Source organism: Myodes glareolus, chromosome 9, assembly GCF_982192425.1.
Source record: "Myodes glareolus chromosome 9, mMyoGla1.1, whole genome shotgun sequence".
NCBI classification, from domain to species: Eukaryota; Metazoa; Chordata; class Mammalia; order Rodentia; family Cricetidae; genus Myodes; species Myodes glareolus.
In genome coordinates, this window is record NC_142034.1 from 2,577,954 (window position 1) to 2,600,074 (window position 22,121).

General features: G+C 54.8%; 1 protein-coding gene and 1 long non-coding RNA gene across 2 annotated transcripts; one reads left to right on the forward strand and one right to left on the reverse strand.

The window, feature by feature from the left end:
• Positions 1-903: 903 nt before the first annotated feature.
• Positions 904-12,465, reverse strand: LOC125397146 (uncharacterized). The gene is made up of 3 exons (XR_007231006.3): positions 10,501-12,465; positions 8,043-8,185; positions 904-3,929 (listed from the first exon to the last, which is right to left on the reverse strand). It is a non-coding gene; the product is annotated as an uncharacterized LOC125397146 (long non-coding RNA).
• Positions 12,466-12,561: 96 nt separating this feature from the next.
• On the forward strand, positions 12,562-21,683 carry Nptx1 (neuronal pentraxin 1). The gene is made up of 5 exons (XM_048429363.3): positions 12,562-13,176; positions 13,474-13,681; positions 15,470-15,714; positions 16,938-17,117; positions 17,739-21,683. The coding sequence occupies exons 1-5, from the start codon at positions 12,733-12,735 to the stop codon at positions 17,958-17,960; spliced, it is 1,299 nt and encodes a 432-aa protein (XP_048285320.3). The 5' UTR covers positions 12,562-12,732; the 3' UTR covers positions 17,961-21,683.
• The last annotated feature ends 438 nt before the right edge of the window (positions 21,684-22,121 follow it).

The following is a 22,121-nucleotide window of genomic DNA, read 5'->3' on the forward strand; positions in this document are numbered from 1 at the left end:
TTAACTTAATCACTCTGGAACAATATCAGAAGATGGCCGGGATGCACAAATTCCCGCTTCCTGAAAGGAAACAATTGACTGGACACGCGAGTCCCCAGGGCAGAGTCCAGACAGCTTCATTAAGTCCCCAAGTGTCCCCCTATGCTTGCTACTCTCCTCCCCCTCCCCTACCTTTATCTCCTTTCCCTACCCCCAGAACCTGAGTTCTCATAATGGTTCCTCTTCCCTAACTGGAAATAACAGAACCAAGCAGAGTGGGGGTCCTGGGCTAGCATCAAGGGGTGTGAGGCTACATGAGACGAGCCTGTCTTACAGCCTCTGAACAGTCTCTTGTGGGTGTCTTCAGATTCTGTCACCCCGTGCCTACCCATGGCCACACCAGGGTGATGGTGATCGTGGGCTGAGCTGCCACTGTCCTTGAAGTCACTTTGTTCAATTTACAGAGTGGTGGGGTGCCCTGAACTCAGAGACATGGAGCCTTTCAGAGGGCACACAGTCAGAAGCATGGGTACAGGGCTGTGGCTCTCTCTTCGGATCTGGAGGGTCACAGAGGACACAGTCTCCAGAGTCATCCCTGCCACCTGGCCCTCCTCCAGAACCTGGGTTCCCAGGAGCAGCCCTCTAGTGGAAAAAAAAAAAAAGAAAGAAAGAAAAAAAATAGAAAGAACTGTGAAGAAATATTTTCTATGAATGGTCCAGTCACCCAGCCTGCAGCAGCAGCAGCAGCAGCAGCAGGCAACACACGCTCGCCAATGAGACCGGGGTAGCCCCTCCTGCCAGCCAGGAAGGCCCCCTCCCCTGGGGCATGGGATTCCTCTCACCCACACCTACTCACCCCCAATCTGAAAGCTGTCCCTCCCCTTGTCTGCCTCCCTTCCATCCTTTTAAGGAGAACGCTGTAGATTTAAACCACAAATTAAATTTTTAATGAAAGCACACCAGAGTAGTGCCCGTGTGGTGCAATATTGATGAGATTGCAGTGTCCGGCCCACAGGCGCTCACCCCAGAAAGCTTTTTAGGACGTTATGCAATATGGAGCCAAATTAATTATTGGCATCAAAGCTCCGCGCCTCTGTGGAGCTGCTGGGCCAGTGGGTGTAAAACGGGCGCTTTTCATTGTTGTCGGTTCCAATGGCAGTCACAGGAAGAAGGCGATGACTTCACAGAACCGAAAACGAGCAGGGTGATGCCCAGAGTGTCGGGGAAACCGAGGGCAGGGAGGGGGCAAAGGGAAGGGAGAGAGAAAGATGTATGCAGAGAGGGGAAACGATAAAGGAAGAGATGTTTGTACTTAGGGGGAGGGCGAAAATGTGTGTGTGTGTGTGTGTGTGTGTGTGTGTGTGAGAGAGAGAGAGAGAGAGAGAGAGAGAGAGAGCGCACACACGCAAGAGCAAACACAGAGGAGGATTTAAGACTCCAAGCAGATACTGCAGCAAAATGCAGCACTTCCCCCCTGGCCATGGGCTTGGCTCCTGTCACTTTCAGCCTCTCCTTCCGGTACTCCCAAGCAGAACCTACTCAAAGGGGCCATGGGTGTGACCTAATGCATCCAGCTGGGCATCATGCCCATGACCCTTCTCCACAGGGACTCTTGGCCTTCATGAGAGCAGGATCCATGCCTGGGTAGAAGGGTGCAGGTGCCAGGGTCTGACCAGGAGAAAGTGAACTTCCTGGTGGCCAGGTCGCTGTCCTCCCAGCAACGGCCACTCTAGTTCTTCCTCCAGCCCACACAGGACAACAAGGTCTGGGAGGAGCTGCACCCTGGCCTTTGCAGGCACTGGGCCTGCAAAAACCTCCCAGGATGTCAGGTAGGCTTGGGCCAGGAGGCCTCCCAGAACAGCAGGAGGGAAGGCCCCTCCTTGGTTCTTGGCGCCCAAGCCAGCACCCTGCGATCTGGCCTTTCCAACTCAGATATGGCTTTATCTGATTCCTCCACTGGGAGGTGAAGATAGTACCTCTCAGAAATAAAGAGCTCCTAAGTTGCAGGGACTTGTTCCAGGTTTTGAGACCAGAGCTACTATAGTGGGCTTCAGCTTCCTGGTACAGCTCATATTCTCAGCCCTGGGCCCCCGTGCCCAAGGCCAGCCTCTACGGACACCAGAGCTGCTGTTTGTTTGCAGGTCCAGACAGGAACACCCTTGGTCTCCACCCCAAGATGCTAAAGGAACTGGGAAGGGACCACAGGTGACTTTGTTAGGGTGTCAGATGCCTACTGAAGGGACAAGGTAGGTGTGGTGGGGCACACCTAGCCCCAGCACTTGGGAGGCAGAAGCAGGCAGATTTCTATGAGTTTAAGGGCAGTTGGTCTACATACCCAGTTCTCTGTCAGGCTAGCCAGGGATATATACTGAGACCCTGTCTCAAAAATAAATAAAAATTAAAGGAACATTTAGATTGTTTCCTGGTTCTGGCAATGACAAACAATGCTGCTGTGAACATAGTTGAGCATGTGTCCTTGTGTCACGGTTGAGCATCCTTTGGGTATATACCCAAAAGTGGTATTGTTGGGTCCTGAGATAGGTTATTTCCTAATTTTCTGAGAAATCACCATATGGATCTAGAAAACATCATATTGAGTGAGGTAATCCAGACCCAGAAAGGCAAATGTAATATGTACTCACTCATAAGTGGCTTTTAGATATAAAACAAAGAAAAACCAACCTACAATCCACAACCCCAGAGAACCTACACAACAAAGAAGACCCTAAGAGAGACATACATGGATCTAATAGGAAGGTGAAAAAGACAAGATCTCCTAAGTAAACTGGGAGCATGGGGATCATGGGAGAGGGTGGAAGGGGAGGTGGGAGGAAGAGAGGGGAGCAGAGAAAAATATATAGTTCAATAAAACCAATAAAAAATTCTTTAAAAAAAATTGAAAGGACAAGTACATGGATTCAGGAGTTGTGGCTTGGCCAGAGACTGATGGAGAGACAGTGGGGCTTCTCAGCCAATCGGCAGAGCCAAGGGCTAAGTGTTGATCAGCCTTGTAATCCACACGGAATGAGGCCCTGGCTCCCCAGATGGCATCATTTGGGGTACCTTCCCCACCCCATCTGGATTCCTGACCATTGTCCCACCCAGTTGGGTTCCCTGCCTAGTGCCAACAGAAGTCATTCCAGGTCTTCCTGGGGCTCCCCGGGGTCCTTGCACGGGCTGAAAGTTGTCACGTGATCTACAGTGCAGCTCTGCTGACCACTGAGTCTGATTTCTCAGCACCTGCTCGCCCACTCTGGCTATTCCCAAATGCAAGGCCTTTGTGGGTGCCTGAACAGTTCTCCCTCCGACTTCAGAACAGGCTTAAGTGTTGTTTGCAGGAATGGAGCCTGGATCAAGAGCTGCTGCATCTTCCCCAGGTGTCCCCTCTGTGGCTGGCTCTCCCAGGGCTGAGTCTGACGCTGGTGGCGCTGGTGGCTGCTGAGGGTGGCGGCTGAAGAGTACAGGCAGTGAGTGAGGGGTGAGAGAGCAGGAATGGAGGGGGATGTCAGGGTATGCAGGCTCATGGACACCCTGGGGCAACTGGAGCTCACTCCTATGGAGGGTCCTGGTCCTCCAAGCCTGTCACAGGTGTGGACACCCTGTCCCCCCAGAACACTTGCAGGAAGGTGTGTGGCTGTGCAGAGAAGTTGGGAGCTCCAAGTTGCCTTTTCAGGAGGAGGCCACAGCCTGGGGAGATGATGGGGGCTCCAGGAAGGGCCTCCTCCGCCCTTGCAGGTCTTCGCACGCTGCAGTCCCCTCTGGTTTAGCCTACTTCCTCCTTGAGGTAAGGGGCGGCAGTGGCGGCAGTAGCAGGTTCTCCCTGCACAGGGAGTATGAGCAGCGCCATGCGGTGTTCGCCTGGTGGGCAGCACTTGGGGACTCTCCGTGGTAAGAAGGGGCACAATGGGCCGGGGATTTGTGTCTCACCATGTCGCAGCATGACAAGAGGCCTAAGGATGGTCATAGAGAAAGTAGGTGAGGTGGCTGAGGCTAGCCCGCTGCCAGGCATCTACAGGTTCCTGCTCTGAAGTCTTTTCAGTCAGAGCAGAAACAAAAATTACCCCCAAGAAAGAACTTGGGGACCTAAACACGTCATCACCAAGGACCCGTTCCCTTTTCTCTCCCATTCTTTCCAGCTACTTAAGCAGTTTAAGGTTTCTAATTTTTCTACCTTCCACACAGGGATTTTTGAGGATGATCCTGCCACTCTTCATCTGCCTGAGTTCCCAGGAAAGATAGTGGTGAGAGACGCTCAGGGCCTGAGAGATCTAGACGCCGAGTCAGCAGGAGGTACAGAGAAGTGGGCACCCGGCTCGAATGGCAGGCCGGTCTCTGGGCTCCTTCTGCACAACTGGACACTCCTACCTGGCATGGAGACCCTCCCTGACCTAGCCCAGGGGAGCCGACAACATACCATCATGTAGTAACCACACTGACTTGCTGATTGGCACTTCCTATGTGCCCTGCATTCCACGGAGCACCTCTCCACCTCCGTCTAATTCAGTTCACATCCTTCCCAGAGTCAAGCTGAAACTGGAGAGACCCCAGAGCTTATCCACGGTACTCCTCTCCCCTCCCACTGCTCCAACTTGCCGTTGGCTTCACTTTGAACAGAGTTCCCATCATATAATTTTTGACATTTTTACTCAGGGTAGAGTCTGGCAAAGAGTCCAAGGACTTTCTCTAGAACACTATAAAATCTTGATCTAGGGACTCCAGGCTGTTGGATTCTGGCTTCGGACCTATCACCGAGCCTTCTTACAGACATCTCCTAGTAATTACGGGCAGTGGATGCCAATGTCTTGAGCAAAGTGCTCCGAAGAGAAACTTAAAACCAAGAAAATTCTATCCATCAATTAAAACAAAAAATAGCCAGAAGCCTCGCTGTGTCTCCAGGGTTCAGGAGAGTTCCTGGCACGCAGCAGGCTCCCGACGGCTGCTCATCCAGTCAGCGGCTGCTCATCCGGTCAGCGGATGAAGGATCAGATTTGGTGGCCAGCTCCGGCTTTCCTGGAATCCTGTTCCTTTGCACGTTTACTCAGCTGCCTCATTCAAAAAACGGGCAAAATACATCCATGGGCCACCAACTGTGCTACTTCCTAGGCCCCTTGAGCATCGAGAAGAGGGACCCACATAGGCATGGGGTCCGGTCTATTTGAGCTGAGCCTTTCTTCAGATACGTGTCATTCCCCTAGTGCTGTGGACGGCCCCAGCGAGGCCTTGGACTTCACCCCAACGACTACTCTGTCCTGGGTCAACCAATGGCCACCCCGTCCCCCAGCGAAGAGGCAGGAGAGCTGCTGCTTCCCGCTAGAAGGAGCCCACGCTTTTCCTTTCCTAGGTATGAGTGATGGTGTCCGTACAGAGACCTTGTAGTCGCTGTAATCCCTCGCCGGCACATATCATTTTTATTCCGAAACACTTTTATGCCTCCACTCATTTTATATTTCATATGCTCTCTCCCGGTGTTTGGCAGATGGTGAAATTGATGCGCAAGGGTACAGCGAGCTGGCGGGGCCCCTCCGGTACCCTTCAGGCCAGCCAGATGCCGTTAGCAGAAAGGAGCATCTCATCTCTAGGACAGAGTTAGTGTGGGCAGGGCTCCACATGGCTCACTCCAGGCCGCTCTCATTTGCATTTATGAGCTTAGTGTCAGAAGGGCAACAAGGTGAATGATGTAGGGGGTGGTCCTTTTTTTTTTTTAATGCTGAGACTAGAAATCTTTGAATGCTGGATTCCCCCTGTGTTCTCTTTATTTTTTTTTTTTTAAATTTACTTTCATTTTCACTTTTGGTTTTTCAAGACAGGGTTTCTGTGTAGCTTTAGTGTATGTCCTGGAATTTTCTCTGTAGACCAGGCTGGCCTTGAAGTCACAGAGTTCTGCCTGTCCCTGCCTCCCAAATGCTGAGATTAAAGACATGTGTCACCATCGCCCACCCAGCTTCCTGCTTTCTCTTTAACACCACATTCTTCCAGGGTGGCCTTCCTCATGACTTGACTGTACCTCCATTTTCAGGCTGCAGGGTTGCCTCATGTCCCCAACACCTGCAGAGCACTTGGACCCAGCATAGCTTGTGATGTTTGTTATACAACACCAAGGGAGGGTGAGACTCTGGGGTAAGGACTCATGAACTTTCTTCCTCTAGGCTCACACAGTCAATGCCTTCCTTCTCTCCCTATGGGCAGCATCAGTGCTTCACTTCCTCAAGAGGAAGACAGCCCAAGCTCTCTCAGTTTAATGTCTATCCTTTGCTGTGGGGCAATGCTCCTGTTCACTGTAAAGATTTGTCACTCATATTGGTTTAATAAAACACTGATTGGCCAGTAGCCAGGCAGGAAGTATAGATGGGGCAACCAGACTAAATGATTCTGGGAAGAGGAAAGGCAGAGAGTGAATCACCAGCCAGATGCAGAGGAAACAAGATGAGAATGCCTTACTGAGAAAATGTAACCAAGCCATGTAGCTAAACATAGACAGGGTTAGTTTAAGTTGTAAGAGCTAGTTAGTAATAAGTCTGAGCAATAGGTCAAACAGTTTATAACTAATATAAGCCTCTGTGTGTTTATTTGGGACTGAATGGCTGCTAGACTAGGCAGGACAGAAACTTCCCTCTACAATTCTTCTTGCTCCAAACTTAAGCCAAAACCAAATGTCTTGAGCTATCATTAATTCCCTAAGGCAATTAATCAAGTTCCCCTCTTCCCTGGCCTCTGCTACAGCCTTCATGCTTTACCAGTGGAATCTCATGGTCTCTGCTGCCCCTCAAACTCTTTCTTCTGGGACCTCAGAGCGCGCCAGACACAGAGCACCACTGCCGTTGCTCCGAGGAGGACGGACACTCAGCCATGCTCCCTATCGACCTAAAGTCTGTCTATCTGTTTCTACCACATCCCCATATGACACCCGTTTAGCATTTCATCATTGATAAGGTAAACTCCCTGCCATACTTGCTTACACTGTTTGTGATGCTGAACGTTGTCTGTGAGTGTGTGATATTGGGGATTGAACCCAGGGCCTTGTGCATGCCAGGTGAGCGTTTTGCCATTGACCTACACATGCAGTTCCTGTGTTGATCATGCAAACCACCTCTATGTTTCCCACACTCTTCCAGACCTTGCTCCAATGTTACATGGTCAGCAGGCACTACTTCTTGACGGTAGCCCTGACCTGTGCCCGGAGGCTCGGGGAAGAAAGTGTGTTTTATCTGTCTACTGTACTGAATGGAGTGGTCTCAGAGATGGGGGTCGGTATTTTGCTCATCACCGACCCTGGCACCTTGCCTGCCCTCGGCAGACGCTCTGGAAAATGTCTGCCAAACTGAGAGCAAACACTAGGAATGTTTACACTGTGTTAAGTGCCCAAGATCTCGCCTGGCATCTGAAAGCCCTGCTTGGAAGAGCTGGGCAGCTTCGTATTCCCACCTGCAAATGAATGCTTACTGGGACAACAATCAAGTCGCCAGTGCAAGCCCTCCTTACCTGGGCTCAGCCCATAGCAGGACGGGGAGGGCTGGCCAAGAGACCATGTAGGTCCCCGTCCCCAGCAGGACTGGGCCAGTAGCTTCCTGGCTGGCTCAAAAGGAAGGAGGGCTCAGAAGGTGTCCCTTCCTGGGGGAACCCTTGGCAGGGCACAGAGAACGTGGAGGGAGTCAGTTGCCTGTGACGACTCAGTACCCAGAGCAGTAGGGCCCGCTCCCTTATATTCTGGCAGTGGGAGCAAACAGTGAGCAAGGCCAGCTTTAGATGGAGAAGACAAGCGAGATGCGCTGGAGCCCAGAGTCCCCGACAGTCTCACCCACCTGCACAATGGCTAGGGATGTGCTGGGCCCCTATTCCTACCAAGCCCCTTCATTTGCCTGGCAAGGACTCCTAACTGGAATGGAAGGACTTGATGGGCATCACATTTGCACCAGACCTCCTATGGTGGGCCTCTGTGCATTTCTTCTTCTGTGAGAACAATAGCCAAAGCATGCCTTGACCAGACACATGAGCAAACACAGAAGGAGGTCTTGAAAAAGGACAACCAGGGTCTTGTAAGGGGCTCAGCAGGGTGGAATGCTCACCACAGATTTCAGTGTGTGTGTGTTCCTATACGCATACGGCTACAGGTGCCCATGGGGGTCAGAGACCACGGATCTTCTGGGACTGGAGTTCCACGCAGCTGTGAGCCATTTGCCTTCTGTGCTTGGAACCAAACTCAAGTTCTCTGGAAGAGAAAAACATGCTCTCAACTTGAGCAACTCCAGCCCAATAATAAATATTCTCTTCTCCTTTTTTCCAACATTTTTTAAAATTAAAAAGTATCAAAAGTACAACCAACCTCGCCCCAACACCCCCCCCCCCCTTGGTTTCTCCAGATATGGTTTCTTTGTGCAGCCCTGGCTGTACTGGAACTCACTCTGTGGACCAGACTGGCCTTGAACTCAGAGCTCTGCCCCGCCTGCCTCTGCCTCCTGATGCTGGGATTAAAGGTGTGTGCTGCCACCACCACCACCCGGCAGGAGTGTAACTTCTTGATTGTAAGATAGGGTGCCAGCCACAGACATGTCCGTGGAGGGGACAGACAGAAAGACTTTTCCCAGCAGGTCTTTTGCAAGTCACAGGGCTGGTGGGCGGGGAATGACTCTGGGGTGCAGGTGGGCTGAGGCTGTGACTCAGAGGCCTGTGAGGCTTACTGCTGTCTGAGTACCACCTCCTCCCCTTGGTCCCTAGGTGATTTATGGGGAAGTTTCATGTGACACATATGGCTATGTCCTTACGGCTGGTCCCTGTGGTAGTAAGAAGCCCACAGGTGGCTGTCTGTGGATACTGTCCCCCAACCTTGTTTGGGGAATGTTGACAGTGACACCCACACCACTCAGGGGGAGAAACAAAACACAGCCAGCATCAGGGCTGAAAAGAGAGTCAGCCCCGAACAACACAGGCATGGGGGGCAAGGAAAAAAAACCCAGCCACTTAATCCTCGGCAGGGCACTCACTACCCAAGATGGGTGCCAGCACGCTATGGCATGTCCCCCAGGAGGGTTTGCACATGGCTCTGTGACCGATGTGGTTACAGACCAATGTGAGACTCTGTGGTTCTCTTCATGGGAAGTGGGGAATGGGTCTTCTCCACCCACTCAGCCTCTCCCAGGTTCTCCCTAGCTGGGATAGCTTTTCCCAAAGCACAAGGTGGACGGACCTTCATGCTAGAAGGACTCGGAGGCAGGGGTATGGGGAGGCTGGTGCTCTGTCTGACACTGTCCCAGACCCACCTGGCATCAGCACAGGTCCTCCTCCAGGCAGCTACCTGAGGGGAGTGGTAGAGCCCATGGCCATGCTGGTGACAGTGCCTGACCTGCTGGTGGCCAAGCTGTAAGAAGGGGCTTGAGCGCACCCCTGTGTGAGCGCCTACTCTCGTCTGAGTAAAGGCCCTGACAGGCATTGATGTCCTCATAATACTGTATGATTTCCTTGTGGAGTCCTCCTGAGTACACCCACCTTTTCCACCCTAGCGCCAGCCATCAACTTGCAAACAAAATTTACCTGCCCATCGGCCTGTGAAAACTGCTCCCTCCCTCCCTCCCTCCATGATGTGCAGAGCCCAGGCCAGGCGGCTGTTCAGTCTTCAGGAAGTTTGCAAGCTGGTTAACACAGCCATCATTAAGGCTTAAATTACATAAAAGTTACAATTAAATAATTATAGTGAAAACTAAGTATTCTAGATGCATCACTTCCTAATTATTTTATACATCTCATTCTGTTCTCCTGCCGTTATTATCGCTGGGCTTCTCATGGGCATGGTGGGACCACTCTGTAAGGCTGTGTGTGCTAGGCCCCAGGGTTTCCCAGCCCCAGGTGTGGCACTGTGTCCACAGACCCACGCAGGGGTATTTACTCCACCTCTTCTCACCTCAGTTCCAGGCTCTGGGATGTGGTACCCGGGCCAGGCAGAGAGAAATAACTGTCTTTGTGTAAGGAGCCAGTGTAGCCCCTGTCATTGGCTCCTTGGATTTCCCCTCGGATGGTTTTTGGGTAAGATACACTTCCTTTCCTTTCCCCAGGTCCCCTGGGCTACTAGACAGTCTGAATAAAGGGAAGCAGAGCTAACTTTGTAACGACCAAGGTGGACTCTCCCTACCCAGGATCCTGAGAACGGCTGGGAATGATTTAAAGAGGCCTCTTCTAGTGCGGTTGCCCACCTGCGCTGGGTAGCTCCAGAAGGGGTCCGCATAGCGCCTCCAAGTGGACAGAACACTTCGCAATGGTGGCCCAATGGACTGTGCCCTTAGCTGTCTTCCCTAGTCTAGTCTCCATAGATCCCAAAGGTATTGTCTCCCCTGGTCACAGGCTCGGGTCTCTTTCTACCCTCTGAGCCACCCGCTCCCATCATCCTCTGTCAAAGGGTTATGCGCCCTCAGTACCTAAGTGTTAAAGTACCAAGCCGCTGAGGTCTCCAGGATGGTAAAAATCGGAGTCCCGGTCCGCTCCTGGGCCTCAAGATACAAAATCGAGCTAAGCACTCCAGCTCCCTCTACACACCTGCAGGGGAAGGACCAGGCTAGTCTCCCGCGCCCACGCACTCTGAGCGGGGATAGCCTCGCCGCAGGGCCGGGTCGGGAACTGCTTCGTGTCAGACGCGTGGGGGAGGCGCCGCCGGGCCGAAGCGCTAGGCTTGCGCGGGGTCCCCGCGTCCCTCCGCACTGAGTTGGGAGTTGGGGGCTAATCTCCAAGCAGCGCAGCGCCCCTGGTTAATCCTCCGGAGTTCCGCCTCAGCTAGTGTGGCTCCGTTGCACATCCCGCCCAGAGAGGCACGAGGCTAATCCTGGGTCCCAAGTGGGGGATTTAGGGGGCGCCCGGGCGCGAGGCGCTGCGGATTCCTGTGCTCGGTACAGGGCAGTGGACACGTTGGAGCAGGAGTCCCGCACTCTCTCCCTGCACCGAGCCCAGGACGGCCGCGTGCGGGCCGAGGGGTCCCTCTGGCGCCCGGAAGCGGCGGTCTAGCAATGATGCATCGGGCGTGCAGGGGCCACTGAGGCTCGCAGCCCGGACTCCGGATGGTTAAATGCGGAGATGTGGAACGTAGGCCGTGGGGCGCCCCTGGGGCTTGGGGCTTGGAGGAGGCGTCAGAGAAGACCTGGATAATGGCTTCTCTGTCAATCTGGCTTCTACTCTCACCGCCGGCGATGCCCACTGCCCACACCTGGGATCTTCTGTCCGAGGGCTGCCTGTGGATCCCGGACTCACGGGCGGGACCTTGTCTGGCTCAGCGCCCTGTAAAAGGCTGTGGGGCAACCAGTCGACGGCTTGATTGGAAAAGATGGTGGGGGGGGGCGCGGTCTGCGGGGCCAACTAGGCCAGCTGGTAGCTGGGGCTCTTTCAGTCTTTTAAAACCCGATTTGGGTTCTCCCTGCCTTAGTTTCCCTTTCTACATAATTGGAGCTTGGAATGAGTTCCCAGGCCCAGTTCTGGTTCTGACTTGGGGCACACGATGCAGCCCAGACCCTTGTCCATAGTCCCCAGAGGCATTGGAACCTGGACTGGAATCCCGGCCAGGCAGTGCCGCTATCCAAAAGAAAAAAAAAAAAAAAAAAAGAGGCGTGGGTGTGCGGGTGGCTTGGTCCGGGTGTCTAGTGTCTATAAGAAAACGATCAGAGATGCGAAGAAGTCGCTGCCCACCTCTGGGGCACCTCCCCCGAAGTCCCGGAGCGCGAGGAATAGGCTAGGCGGAGTTCATGTGGAACGAAGCCCAACACACATAGACATACAAAGGGACACACGGACACGCCCAGAGCGCATTCTCACTCTAAGGGAAGGAGCTCCCGCCGGGGCCCCTTTAGAGCCAGCTTCTGGGGCGCCACCTGCCCGGAACTAGGCTGGCTTTGGTGGCAGGAAGGGTTCGATTCGCAGATGCTAGAAGGCACCAGTCCTGACGAGTGCATAGGGAGGCTCTTCTTCTGGGGCGGGAGATGGTATCGCTAGGTCCACGAACCCCAGGAATTGGGAGAAGGGGAATGCAAGAGGGCGGGGACCCAGGGCGTGGGAGTTCCCAGACCCAGGGTGTTCCGTGGCTTTCAACCCCAAACAGACGTCTATGAACCGTGGAGCGGCTTAGCTACCCCTTTTCTGAATCTTGGCGAGCTGCACGCTGGGCACACCGACGTTGACGATTTGGGGAGAAAAGGGCTGCAAGCGCGCAGAACCTGAACCTGGCGAGCATTCAGTGCGACCAAGCGATTTGAGCTTGTCTTGTAGCCTTTCTTCTCTTCCGAGCCCCGTCGGAGATTAGGGGTATCGAGTAGGTGCCTCACCATCTAATCCAGGTCCACGGTTGATCTCCCCATTGGCCGTGTTCTGGGAGCCTTCGGGGAAGCGGCGCGGGCCCTGGCGGGGGCGTGCGTACGGAGGCGGTGGGAGGGGGCGGCGGCGGATCCGGGAGGGATGAGAGAGGGAGGGCTGAAGTAGCTCCAGCCGCGCTCCCGTGCGACCCCCGCGGCGCCGCGGGGCCAGTCCGCACACAATTAAAGCGGGATTCCTCCCCCGCTGACGTCGGCGGCGCCGAGGCCCCTCCCGCGGCTGCATAAAAGGCGCGGGCTCCGCAGCGCAGGCGGCAGTGGGGGCCGAGAAGCGCGGCTGAGAAGACCGTACGGCTGAGAAACGCGGTGCCCAGAGCGCGGGCCGCCTGCCGAGCGACTGCCCCAGCCAGCCCGAACCCGGTCCCAGCCCGAGCCCCACCGGAGCCGAGCGGGCTCGGTGCTCCAGGTGTCCGCAGCCATGCTGGTCGGCCGCGCCGCGCGCACCTGTGCGCTGCTCGCCCTCTGCCTCCTGGGCAGTTGGGCCCAGGATTTCGGGCCGACCCGCTTCATCTGCACTTCGGTGCCGGTGGACGCCGACATGTGTGCCGCGTCCGTGGCCGCGGGCGGCGCGGAGGAGCTTCGGAGCAACGTGCTGCAGCTCCGCGAGACCGTGCTGCAGCAGAAGGAGACCATTCTCAGCCAGAAGGAGACCATCAGGGAGCTGACCACCAAGCTTGGCCGCTGCGAGAGCCAGAGCACCCTGGACGCAGGTCCGGGCGAGGCCAGGTCGGGCGGCGGCCGCAAGCAGCCTGGCTCGGGCAAGAACACGATGGGCGACCTGTCCCGGACGCCGGCCGCGGAGACGCTCAGCCAACTCGGGCAAACTTTGCAATCTCTCAAAACCCGGCTGGAGAACCTCGAGGTCCGCGTGAGCTGCGGTCCCCCCTCCCTTCCGCGTTGTGCGCCCTTCTGCCCTCGCCCACCCCGATCCCGACCCGATCCGCCCCCGCCACCCCCCTTCTTTGCCTCTTCGGCGCGCTGATGCCGGACCGTCGCTTCTCGGACCCTGCGGGGCGCCGAGGGCGGCCTCTCTCCGGGGCTCCCCGCCAGGCCGCCCCCGCAATCACCCCAGGGACCGCGCCGCGGGCCTTCGCTCACGGTCCGGGCTGCACGCCTAACGGTAACGGTGTGGTTTTCCCCTGCCCTTGTGCCCCCGCAGCAGTACAGCCGCCTCAATTCTTCCAGCCAGACCAACAGCCTCAAGGATCTGCTGCAGAGTAAGATCGATGACCTGGAACGGCAGGTGCTGTCTCGGGTGAACACTCTGGAGGAGGGCAAAGGGGGCCCCAAGAACGACACAGAGGAGAGGGTCAAGATCGAGAGCGCCTTGACCTCCCTGCATCAGCGGATCAGCGAGCTGGAGAAAGGTAAGGGCCCAGGGGGACATGCTGCATGCTCTCGGCTCTCTCTAGAGACATGGCCAGGGTCCCGCTCCCTGCCCTGGCCTCTGGTCCCAGACCCACACTGTAACCCCTCCCCAGTCAGAGCTTCCCGCGTAGTGCCCTGGAGAAGCAGCGGAGCTTAAGAACGGATTGCACAGTGCAGTCAGGACACTCACAGGATTTTTTTCAAGTCTGATTTGTTTAATCTTCAGTAACTTTGCACAGTAGCAGTGTCTGGCCCAAGCTTTCCTTAGTGTTTGGAAAGCCTTGCTTCAGCTGGAATGTGTTACCGGCAGAGACTGGACACCCTCGCTCTTGGGCTATTGAGTGTCTTTCCTCCCAGTTGCCCAGTGCCCCTGGTGTCCTGATCCAGGTCCCTCTCTCCACCTTGAGCCCCCTCTTTCGATTTTCTTTTTCCAGTGACCCATCTTTCATGCCACCGAGTTTGCCCTGGTCGTGAACTCAGACCGCCCCTAGCACCTGCCTGGGTGTACTGAGTAGTTGTACCCTGGAGTCGCAGAAATCAAACAAGGTTGTAAAAGGAGGAGGGGGGCACCCAGCTCAGAGAAGGGCCACGTGACCCTGCCCGGACTGCAAAATGTGCCGGCTGGATTTAAACAGTGCCATCTTAAGGCGTGTTATGTAACTGAAAAAACATCAAGGAAAAGAGACCTAAGAAGGGAGGGGTGGGAGATTCAGGAAAAGAAAACACTCCTGAGGGAGGCCAGTACTCCCCTCCCCAAACTACAGCTTGAATTGGGAGGGATCTGCAGTCAGGACTGACCCTGCTCACTTGCTCTCTTGGCTTGGGGTGTTAATTGTTTCTGCCCTGGACCCTCTGCTTTCTAGAAGTCACTCTTAATTTGGGGACCAGGTTCTTCCTGGGCTGTGGGGCAGGGGTCAAGCCAGGAGCTGGCAGGGCAGGTGCATCCCTTGGCTCTAATAGGGTGAGTACCCGCTGCTCAACAGGACCTGTTTTCCTGGGAGCCAGTCACAGCAGGCCCAGGGCCAGCCACAGGAGGTGTAGAGGTGGGAGTGAGAGTTAAGACACTCCCAGAGGATGCTGGTTAGCAGTCAAGAAACTGGATGGGGGAGCCAGGCACGGGGCCTGAGTTTCCAGGAAGCTGGTCAGAGGCTGTGACACCCTCAAAGCATCACCCCGGGGTCTCTGATCCAAAGGAGGGTGATTTCCCCTGCTGTCCTGCCTCTCTCAGTGGACCAGGCAGCATCCTGGGGGAGCTGGTTGAGAGCTGCAGCTCCGTCTGAGAGAGTTGTGCAGAGGTCCAGTGAGTGCCTGGATGTAGCATGTCCTGGCTTCAGAGAAGGGGCAGGCAGGAGGGGATGGCTGTCTTTGGTGGAGATTGAAAAAACGCAACACAATCAAAGAGGTCCTAAACATCGTCCCTGTCTAAATCAGGTCGGCCCCCAAGGGGGATGCTCAGCAGGGAGCTAGCCTGGTTCCTTCCTCCCCTGCAGCCACACCTTCTCAGTCTTTCTGCCAGTGTGCCCTGAAGCAGGCCCAGTTCCCTCTCCATGCCCACTCTGCAGCCCAGAGGCAGGTTCGCAGCCTGTCCTGTGCTCTTCCCTGACCCTTGCCTCCCCAGAGATGGCACCATGTGGCAGTAAGAGCTGGCCAGGCCCAGAGTGCAGAGACCTTGGGTCAGCTTTTTTCCAGCTGGCCCTTTCTGCGTCACGGGACCTGATGGGGGACCAAACACAACTCATACCATAAGCACTTGGTCAAGATGGCAGGACTCATCTTGTCCTCCGTAGGTCAGAAAGACAATCGCCCCGGAGACAAATTCCAGCTGACATTCCCGCTACGGACCAACTACATGTACGCCAAGGTGAAGAAGAGCCTGCCGGAGATGTATGCCTTCACCGTGTGCATGTGGCTCAAGTCCAGTGCAGCGCCTGGAGTGGGCACGCCCTTCTCTTATGCTGTGCCTGGGCAGGCCAACGAGCTGGTCCTCATCGAGTGGGGCAACAACCCCATGGAGATTCTCATTAATGACAAGGTAATGCCACCATCCTGACAGGACCAGGGCAACAGGATAAGGCCCACCCAGGACCCTGGGATGTCATCGGAGCTGTGTGCCCACACCTCACCAGAGTTAGGGGACAGCAGGCCTTCTACATTCTGGGGTGTGGGGTGCTTATCAAGGCTGTGGCTCTGAGAAAAATGTCTGCCCAGCAAGACCGAGGGAGGAGGATGCTGAATCCGATCAGAAATGGGGAGGTACATCTTCACCTGCTCTCACTGGAAAACAAGGAGAGCTGGAACGTTCCAGAAAGAGGACTTAGCTGGAGGAGGGGAGGAAGGAAGGGGTGGTAGAGGACAGCCCTGGGAATGTTCTAGTCTGCCCTGCTGATATTCCGGCTCCTCCTCCACTGGCTGGGCGACTGGCTGAGGTTTTCCATATTTGGTGACTAGATGCTCTGGAGGGTGAAGCCGGCCTAGAGTCTCTCGCTTGTCTAGATCTGTCTCACTTTGGCCCTGCTCTCGGGAAGAGGCCAGCCCCCTCCCACCAGGAGAGGGCAGTTTTTCTCTTCAGCGAGCTGAGCGCCACCCTGCCCCTCTGGGTTAGTGGAATTAGCTACCAGCTTTTTACCCCCTCCTTAGAGCTCCAGCACCAGTAGAGAGAATGACTCAGACCTGGCTGGGAACGGGACCAAAAGACCCTAGAATGTATTGCACGTTCCTTGACCTTATGGGATGGGACTTGTCACGCACTGTCCCCCATCTAGGGTGGATGAGGGTCTGAAACGCTGCTTGAGTCCGAGCCCTTCTTACAGCCTCACTCAGGTTCTCTGCAGGGGCTGATGGCAGGCAGTGTAGACCAGAGGACCCAGTAATTGGGAGTGGAATGCTGAGAAAGAGACCCAGTGGGGAGGCCGTAGTAGTAAACTTAGCTACCAGGGACACACGCTGTTAGTGGCTTGTTTTCAGGCTAGCTAAGAGAGGGGAGGGGAAGTGAGGTAGTGTGTGTCCAGATGGGTCTCAAGGGCTCCTTGCTTACGCTGTTGGTTTCCAATGGGATTTCGTTGCCCATCCATCCATGGGTGGGGTTGGCAGGTGCTAAGGACATCTGAAGGGGTGATGCTGCTATGAGAGCTCCCTAATAGCCCAATGAGAATTGTAAAGTGGGTTGAGGAGTATCGCAACGGAAGTTGTGAGCCTCCTCCGCTCTGGGTAGCGCTGGGCTGTGGCCGCCATAATGCATGTCATCCTCTTCCCTAGGTGGCCAAGCTGCCCTTTGTAATCAATGATGGCAAATGGCACCACATCTGCGTCACCTGGACCACCCGGGATGGGGTCTGGGAGGCCTATCAGGATGGTACCCAGGGTGGCAATGGAGAGAACCTGGCTCCCTATCACCCCATCAAACCACAGGGCGTGCTGGTCCTGGGCCAGGAGCAGGTACTGGGCAGAGGGTGAGGGAGGGGAAAGTGTGTGCTCCGGGCGGGCTTGAGGAAGCTCCGTGGGAGTGGGCCCAGGACCCAGCACTCTTGGAGACTGCAGCAGCAGGCCTCTTTGGCATGGGAAGCCCAGTTCCACTTTTAGCGATGAATAATTTAGCTCCTGTGAAGTGGTTCATCTCCCACTGGGCACCGGCACCTGGGAGGGAGATGAAGGGACAGGAAGTCAGGTCTTCCATTCCTGTTGGGATGTCTTTTGGTAGACAGGGTGTTTGAGAGGATTGCTGGCCATCCCCCTCCCCCACACTCATTATTGCCCAGAGGATGGACTGAGTGAAAAGTGGTTTCTCAAGGCTTGCAGGGGGTGCAGTCTTTATCCAGATAGGCTGGCACCAGTCCTTTCCCAGGACTCCTCTCAGGGAGGGACAGGTACAGTGTCTTGAAGATTCAGGTGCAGGAGAGCAAACAGTACTAAGTGCATGGGGTGGGGGGTGGGGAAACCTTGATGGGAGAGGGAGGCGTGGATGCCCGGGCTCATTCCCTAGCAGTGGGCTGCTCAGTTAGACTCCTGGATCACCCAGCTAACCCTTTCTTCTCTCCCATCCCCCACTCTTCTCCAAAGGACACTCTTGGTGGAGGGTTTGACGCCACCCAAGCGTTTGTGGGTGAGCTGGCCCATTTCAACATCTGGGACCGCAAGCTGACCCCTGGGGAGGTCTACAACCTGGCCACCTGCAGCAGCAAGGCCCTCTCCGGCAACGTCATCGCCTGGACTGAGTCCCAGATCGAGATCTTTGGTGGAGCCACCAAGTGGACATTCGAGGCTTGTCGCCAGATCAACTGAAGGCTTCAGGCTAGGGCTGAGCCCCCAGCCCCACGCCTGCCCACCCTGCTTGTGCGGTGATGACCCATCGTCTCTTCTCCCCTCCCCCCCAGGAATGACTCAAGGCCATGGCCCCTGCACACGCACACTCACTCAGCCTGGTTTGTCCTCTCCGTGCACATGAAGCAGTCCCGGCTCTTCTTTGGCCCTAAGGACATCCCCATTCTCCCTAGGAGCCCTACTATCTCCCGGGCATGCCTTGCTAAAGCAGGTAGCATCAGCTTTGACAATGCAGAGTTAGGTGAGAGAGAGAGAGAGAGAGAGTGAGTGTGTGTGTGAATGTGTGAGTGTGTGTGTGTAGGGGAGGCTTTTCTTTTAAAATGAGATAGTTCCCTCCTTTCTTTGTGGTTTTTGTACGTTTCTGATGGGTCAGCTGCTTGTGTGTCTTGGGGCTGGTCTTTTTCTCAGCACAGACATTTATCCTCATTTGCAGACCACTTTGGGAGTGACATAGCCCGCTAGTGATGTAAGTCTTATAATAGTCTGTTAAGGCTGGGGAGGCCTTGCCACAGGAATTTTTATTTGGGATAAGTGGATTCTCTGAAAATCGGAGGCTGGTTGTCCTGGGATAGTACCACCTAGATGCCGTCATTTCCCTCCCCAGCCCGAGTCAGGTTGTCTGTTCTCTGCACCTGAGGGTGGAGTGGGCCTCTGAGCAGCTCTGTCCCAGGTCTGCACCTTACCCTTGGCCCTCCTGCCTCCTGTCACTCAAGACTGGGGACCTGTTGTTCCCTCTTGGCCTCCAAAGCTGTGCTACTTCAGCCCAGTGGTTATGAGAAGGGAGTGCCCCACAGAGTCCCAGGACACGGGGCCTTGGCACCCTCCCTCCTCCTGGTAGAGAGACCAGGGGCTTCAAGTGGGGAATCTCACGTGCTTGATCTCACTCCAGAGGGCACTGAGACCTGACCCACAGTCCATGGGAATGTCTTCCCGTGGCATCTTTCACAGCCATACCCCTCCCAGCACACCCAGGCCCAGGTGAGCTAACTCAGACCCCTCTCGGGGGCCAGGGGCTCAGAAACCTCTCAAGTGGAGCTTGCTGGCCGTGGTGGGGCCTGCCATCCACGCCTGCATCTCATGGGGCACAAGCCCTGTGGCAGCCCCAACCCGCCACCGGGCCTGTGACACGGAGCCTGTGGCTTTTCCTTAATGAAAGCAGCATGAATACCGCCTTCTGAGGAGGGGGACAAAATGTGTGTTTGCACATGTGTCTGTGGAATGACAGCGAACGCTGAGGAGGCTGTGTCCCGGTGGGGTGGACCCTGCTCTGTTTCCCCATTTTGTGGGCACATGCCCAAGGACACCTGGACTATGTCTCCTGACTAGCAAAGGGCGGGCAAGTCTTTCTAGAAACCTACGCACTGCCTGGCTCGTCTGCAGCTGCAGACGCTTCCTCAATGGGAGCAGGGCTCGCACCTGCTGTTCCTTCCAGGGGCACCTGTCTCCTTCCACACAGGTCTATGTTGTGTCTGAACCTAGTGCATCCGTGTCGTCTGTGTGCTGTCTGTGTCACTGTTCTTGTGGGTGTCTGCACGGTTCCCGGTCACTGCTCTGTGGCGGGCGCATCGCTCCCCACATCGCGGGAGCGAGCGATTAGGCGGTGTGCCACGCGCCGTCCAGCAGTGGCTTTTTTCTTGCATTCTTGTGCTTCCTCAGCGCCCTTCGGGTTGTGGCATCCTTGGATCTGTGGGGATCTTCTGTGTTTGCATGTTCTTCAGGGTGGTGTGTTCCTTGCTCCCTTGGTCCAATGCGTGTTCCCTTGCCTGCATGGACTTCTCTGGTTCTGTGTTGTGTGCTGAGTGCCACCCAGTGTCCTGTGATCACCCATGTAGTTACTGAAAAAAACGGCTGGGTAAGCAAGCCAGGGGTTTTGGGGAGGTCACGAGAGAGATCAGTATCTCTCTCCCCTCCTTCTCCCCAGACATAGCAAGAAGCATCTCTAACATCTAGGTTGAGAACAAGCCTGAATGGTACCCATGGTTGGGAGAGAGCGAGAGCGTGAGCTTGGAATCAACTTTCCAGACCAGATTGAGCCCCACCCTTACTTTAGCCGTCTGGGAGCCACCACCAGGCAAGGCCCAGAGCTGGCTGTGCCCGGTGCACTCCTGCCAACCCCTGCCACCAGCCCCAGCCCCTGCCAATGCGGACCCCAAACCACCTGCACCCTGATGGGTGGGGTGGGAGCTGTCCGTTCAGGACCACAAGCCATCCTCTGCCCCAGCCTAGAGGGCAGAGCACACCCCAATGCTTATGCCTCCACCCCTTCATCTCCCAGCTCCCCTCTCCCATGCGGCACCCATGGTGCCAGGGACAGAAGCTGATATCTAGCTCTTGCCCTGCCCCTAACTGGAGTCTGTGCCAAGCCCCTCCCCCCGGTCACTGTGTTCACACTTGGCACTTTGCTGGCCCTGAGAAAGGTAATGACAGCCGCAAATCTAATCCACATACTTTCCATCGACTCCGTAATCTGATTGATGTTCCCTCTTGCACTGAATAATACATGCCTCTCTCAGGTAAGCCATTTTATAAAATAAGAGATAAAATGCACTGTCGAGACAGCGTTTGCTTCTGCCGATGGTGTCCGACAGCACCCTGGGCATTAGGGTGGGAGAGCTGCCACGGAGGCTCCCAGGCCCTGGGGGGCTGAGAGCCCACTTGAATTGTAAGCCTTCTTGCTTTTGATAACACAGTATTATTTCTCTTACTGTAGAAGAAAAAGTTTATTACCAAACAAGAGTATTTTTATGAAAGACTAGGACAAACTTATAAATTATCTCAACCTATATCTCCCTTGGAAATACTTTCAGGCTCCACCAAAATGTAGGACTGAAAGAGCGTATTTTGGCAGAAAGAGATACATTTTTGTATGCTTTCTTTTCCTTTTGTAGACTCCCAACTTCTTTTCTAAGACTGCAAAGATCACTTTGTCACCAGCCCTGGGACCTGAGACCAAGGGGTTGTCATGTGGGCACTGGGGGAAGGAGAGGCGGGCCTGAGGTTCAGTCATTCCAGTGAGCTCGGATAAGGGGCCACCAGGTCTCGAGGTGTGCTGGGGACCAGGAGGTTTAAAAAAAAAAGCCTTTGATGGTGGGTTCTTTGTCTTGGAGCTGACCGGTTATGTGGGACGAGTGAGGATTTGGATACCAATTCTGAGCTTGCTAGAAGACACTCGGGCTACTCTGGCGAACACAAGGGCATCATGTCCTTAGTAACCTGAGTGTGGCTGAAAGCGATCATGATTTCATCCAAAACACGACGTGTAAACTTACTCAGCTGACGATGGGAATTGTATTGCTTCTGTACGCAGTGGACTTATGTGCAATCTGTTCAAAGGGGAACAAGTCATTGAGGAGAAACAAAAGCCCAATACTTAGAGTCCCAATTTTGTCTTATTTGCCAAAAAGAGCAACCCCCCCTAGAGTTGATATTGTTACAATGTACATACTGTAAAATATGAAAGAATCGATGTATCTTACTTTTTCATTATTTGCTAACCAAAGCTGTACATTTTTCATACGATCTGCAGCCTTTTGAGTATCAAAGGGGTATACCACCACCATCAGCCATTCTGAAAGTGCACTATTTATACTGGTACCCTTGCTTTCCCCCCCCCCCCCCCATTTTCTTGCTGAGATGACATGAATTGTTGAGTTTATTTTTACACAGTAAAGAGTGAAGAAAGACTGTGGTCTCACTGGACTCTCTCTCCATGGCTGTGTGTTTGCAGGAACATATGGGGGTCAGTGTGTGTGCTTGCCAAGGCCAGAGCTCAACACCAGTGTCTTCCTCGAAGCCTCTCCACCGTTTTCTTTCTTAAGATTTGTTTGCACTTTACATATGGGTGTCTTGCCTGCATTTGTGTATGTGTGTGTGTGCCTCCGAGGCTAGGAGGATGCATTGGATTCCCCTGCACTGGAGTTACAGCGAAGTTGCCAGCCACTGTGTGGATGCTGGGAGCTAAAGCCAGGTCCTCTGCGAGAGCAGTCAGTGATTTTTAACTCCTGAGTCATCTTCCCATCCCCCACCCCCACCCCTGCACTACCTTATTTTTAGCGGCGAGTTCTCCCACGGAAGCCAAGCCGGAGACTCCCAATTCAGCTAGACTGGATGGTCAATGAGATC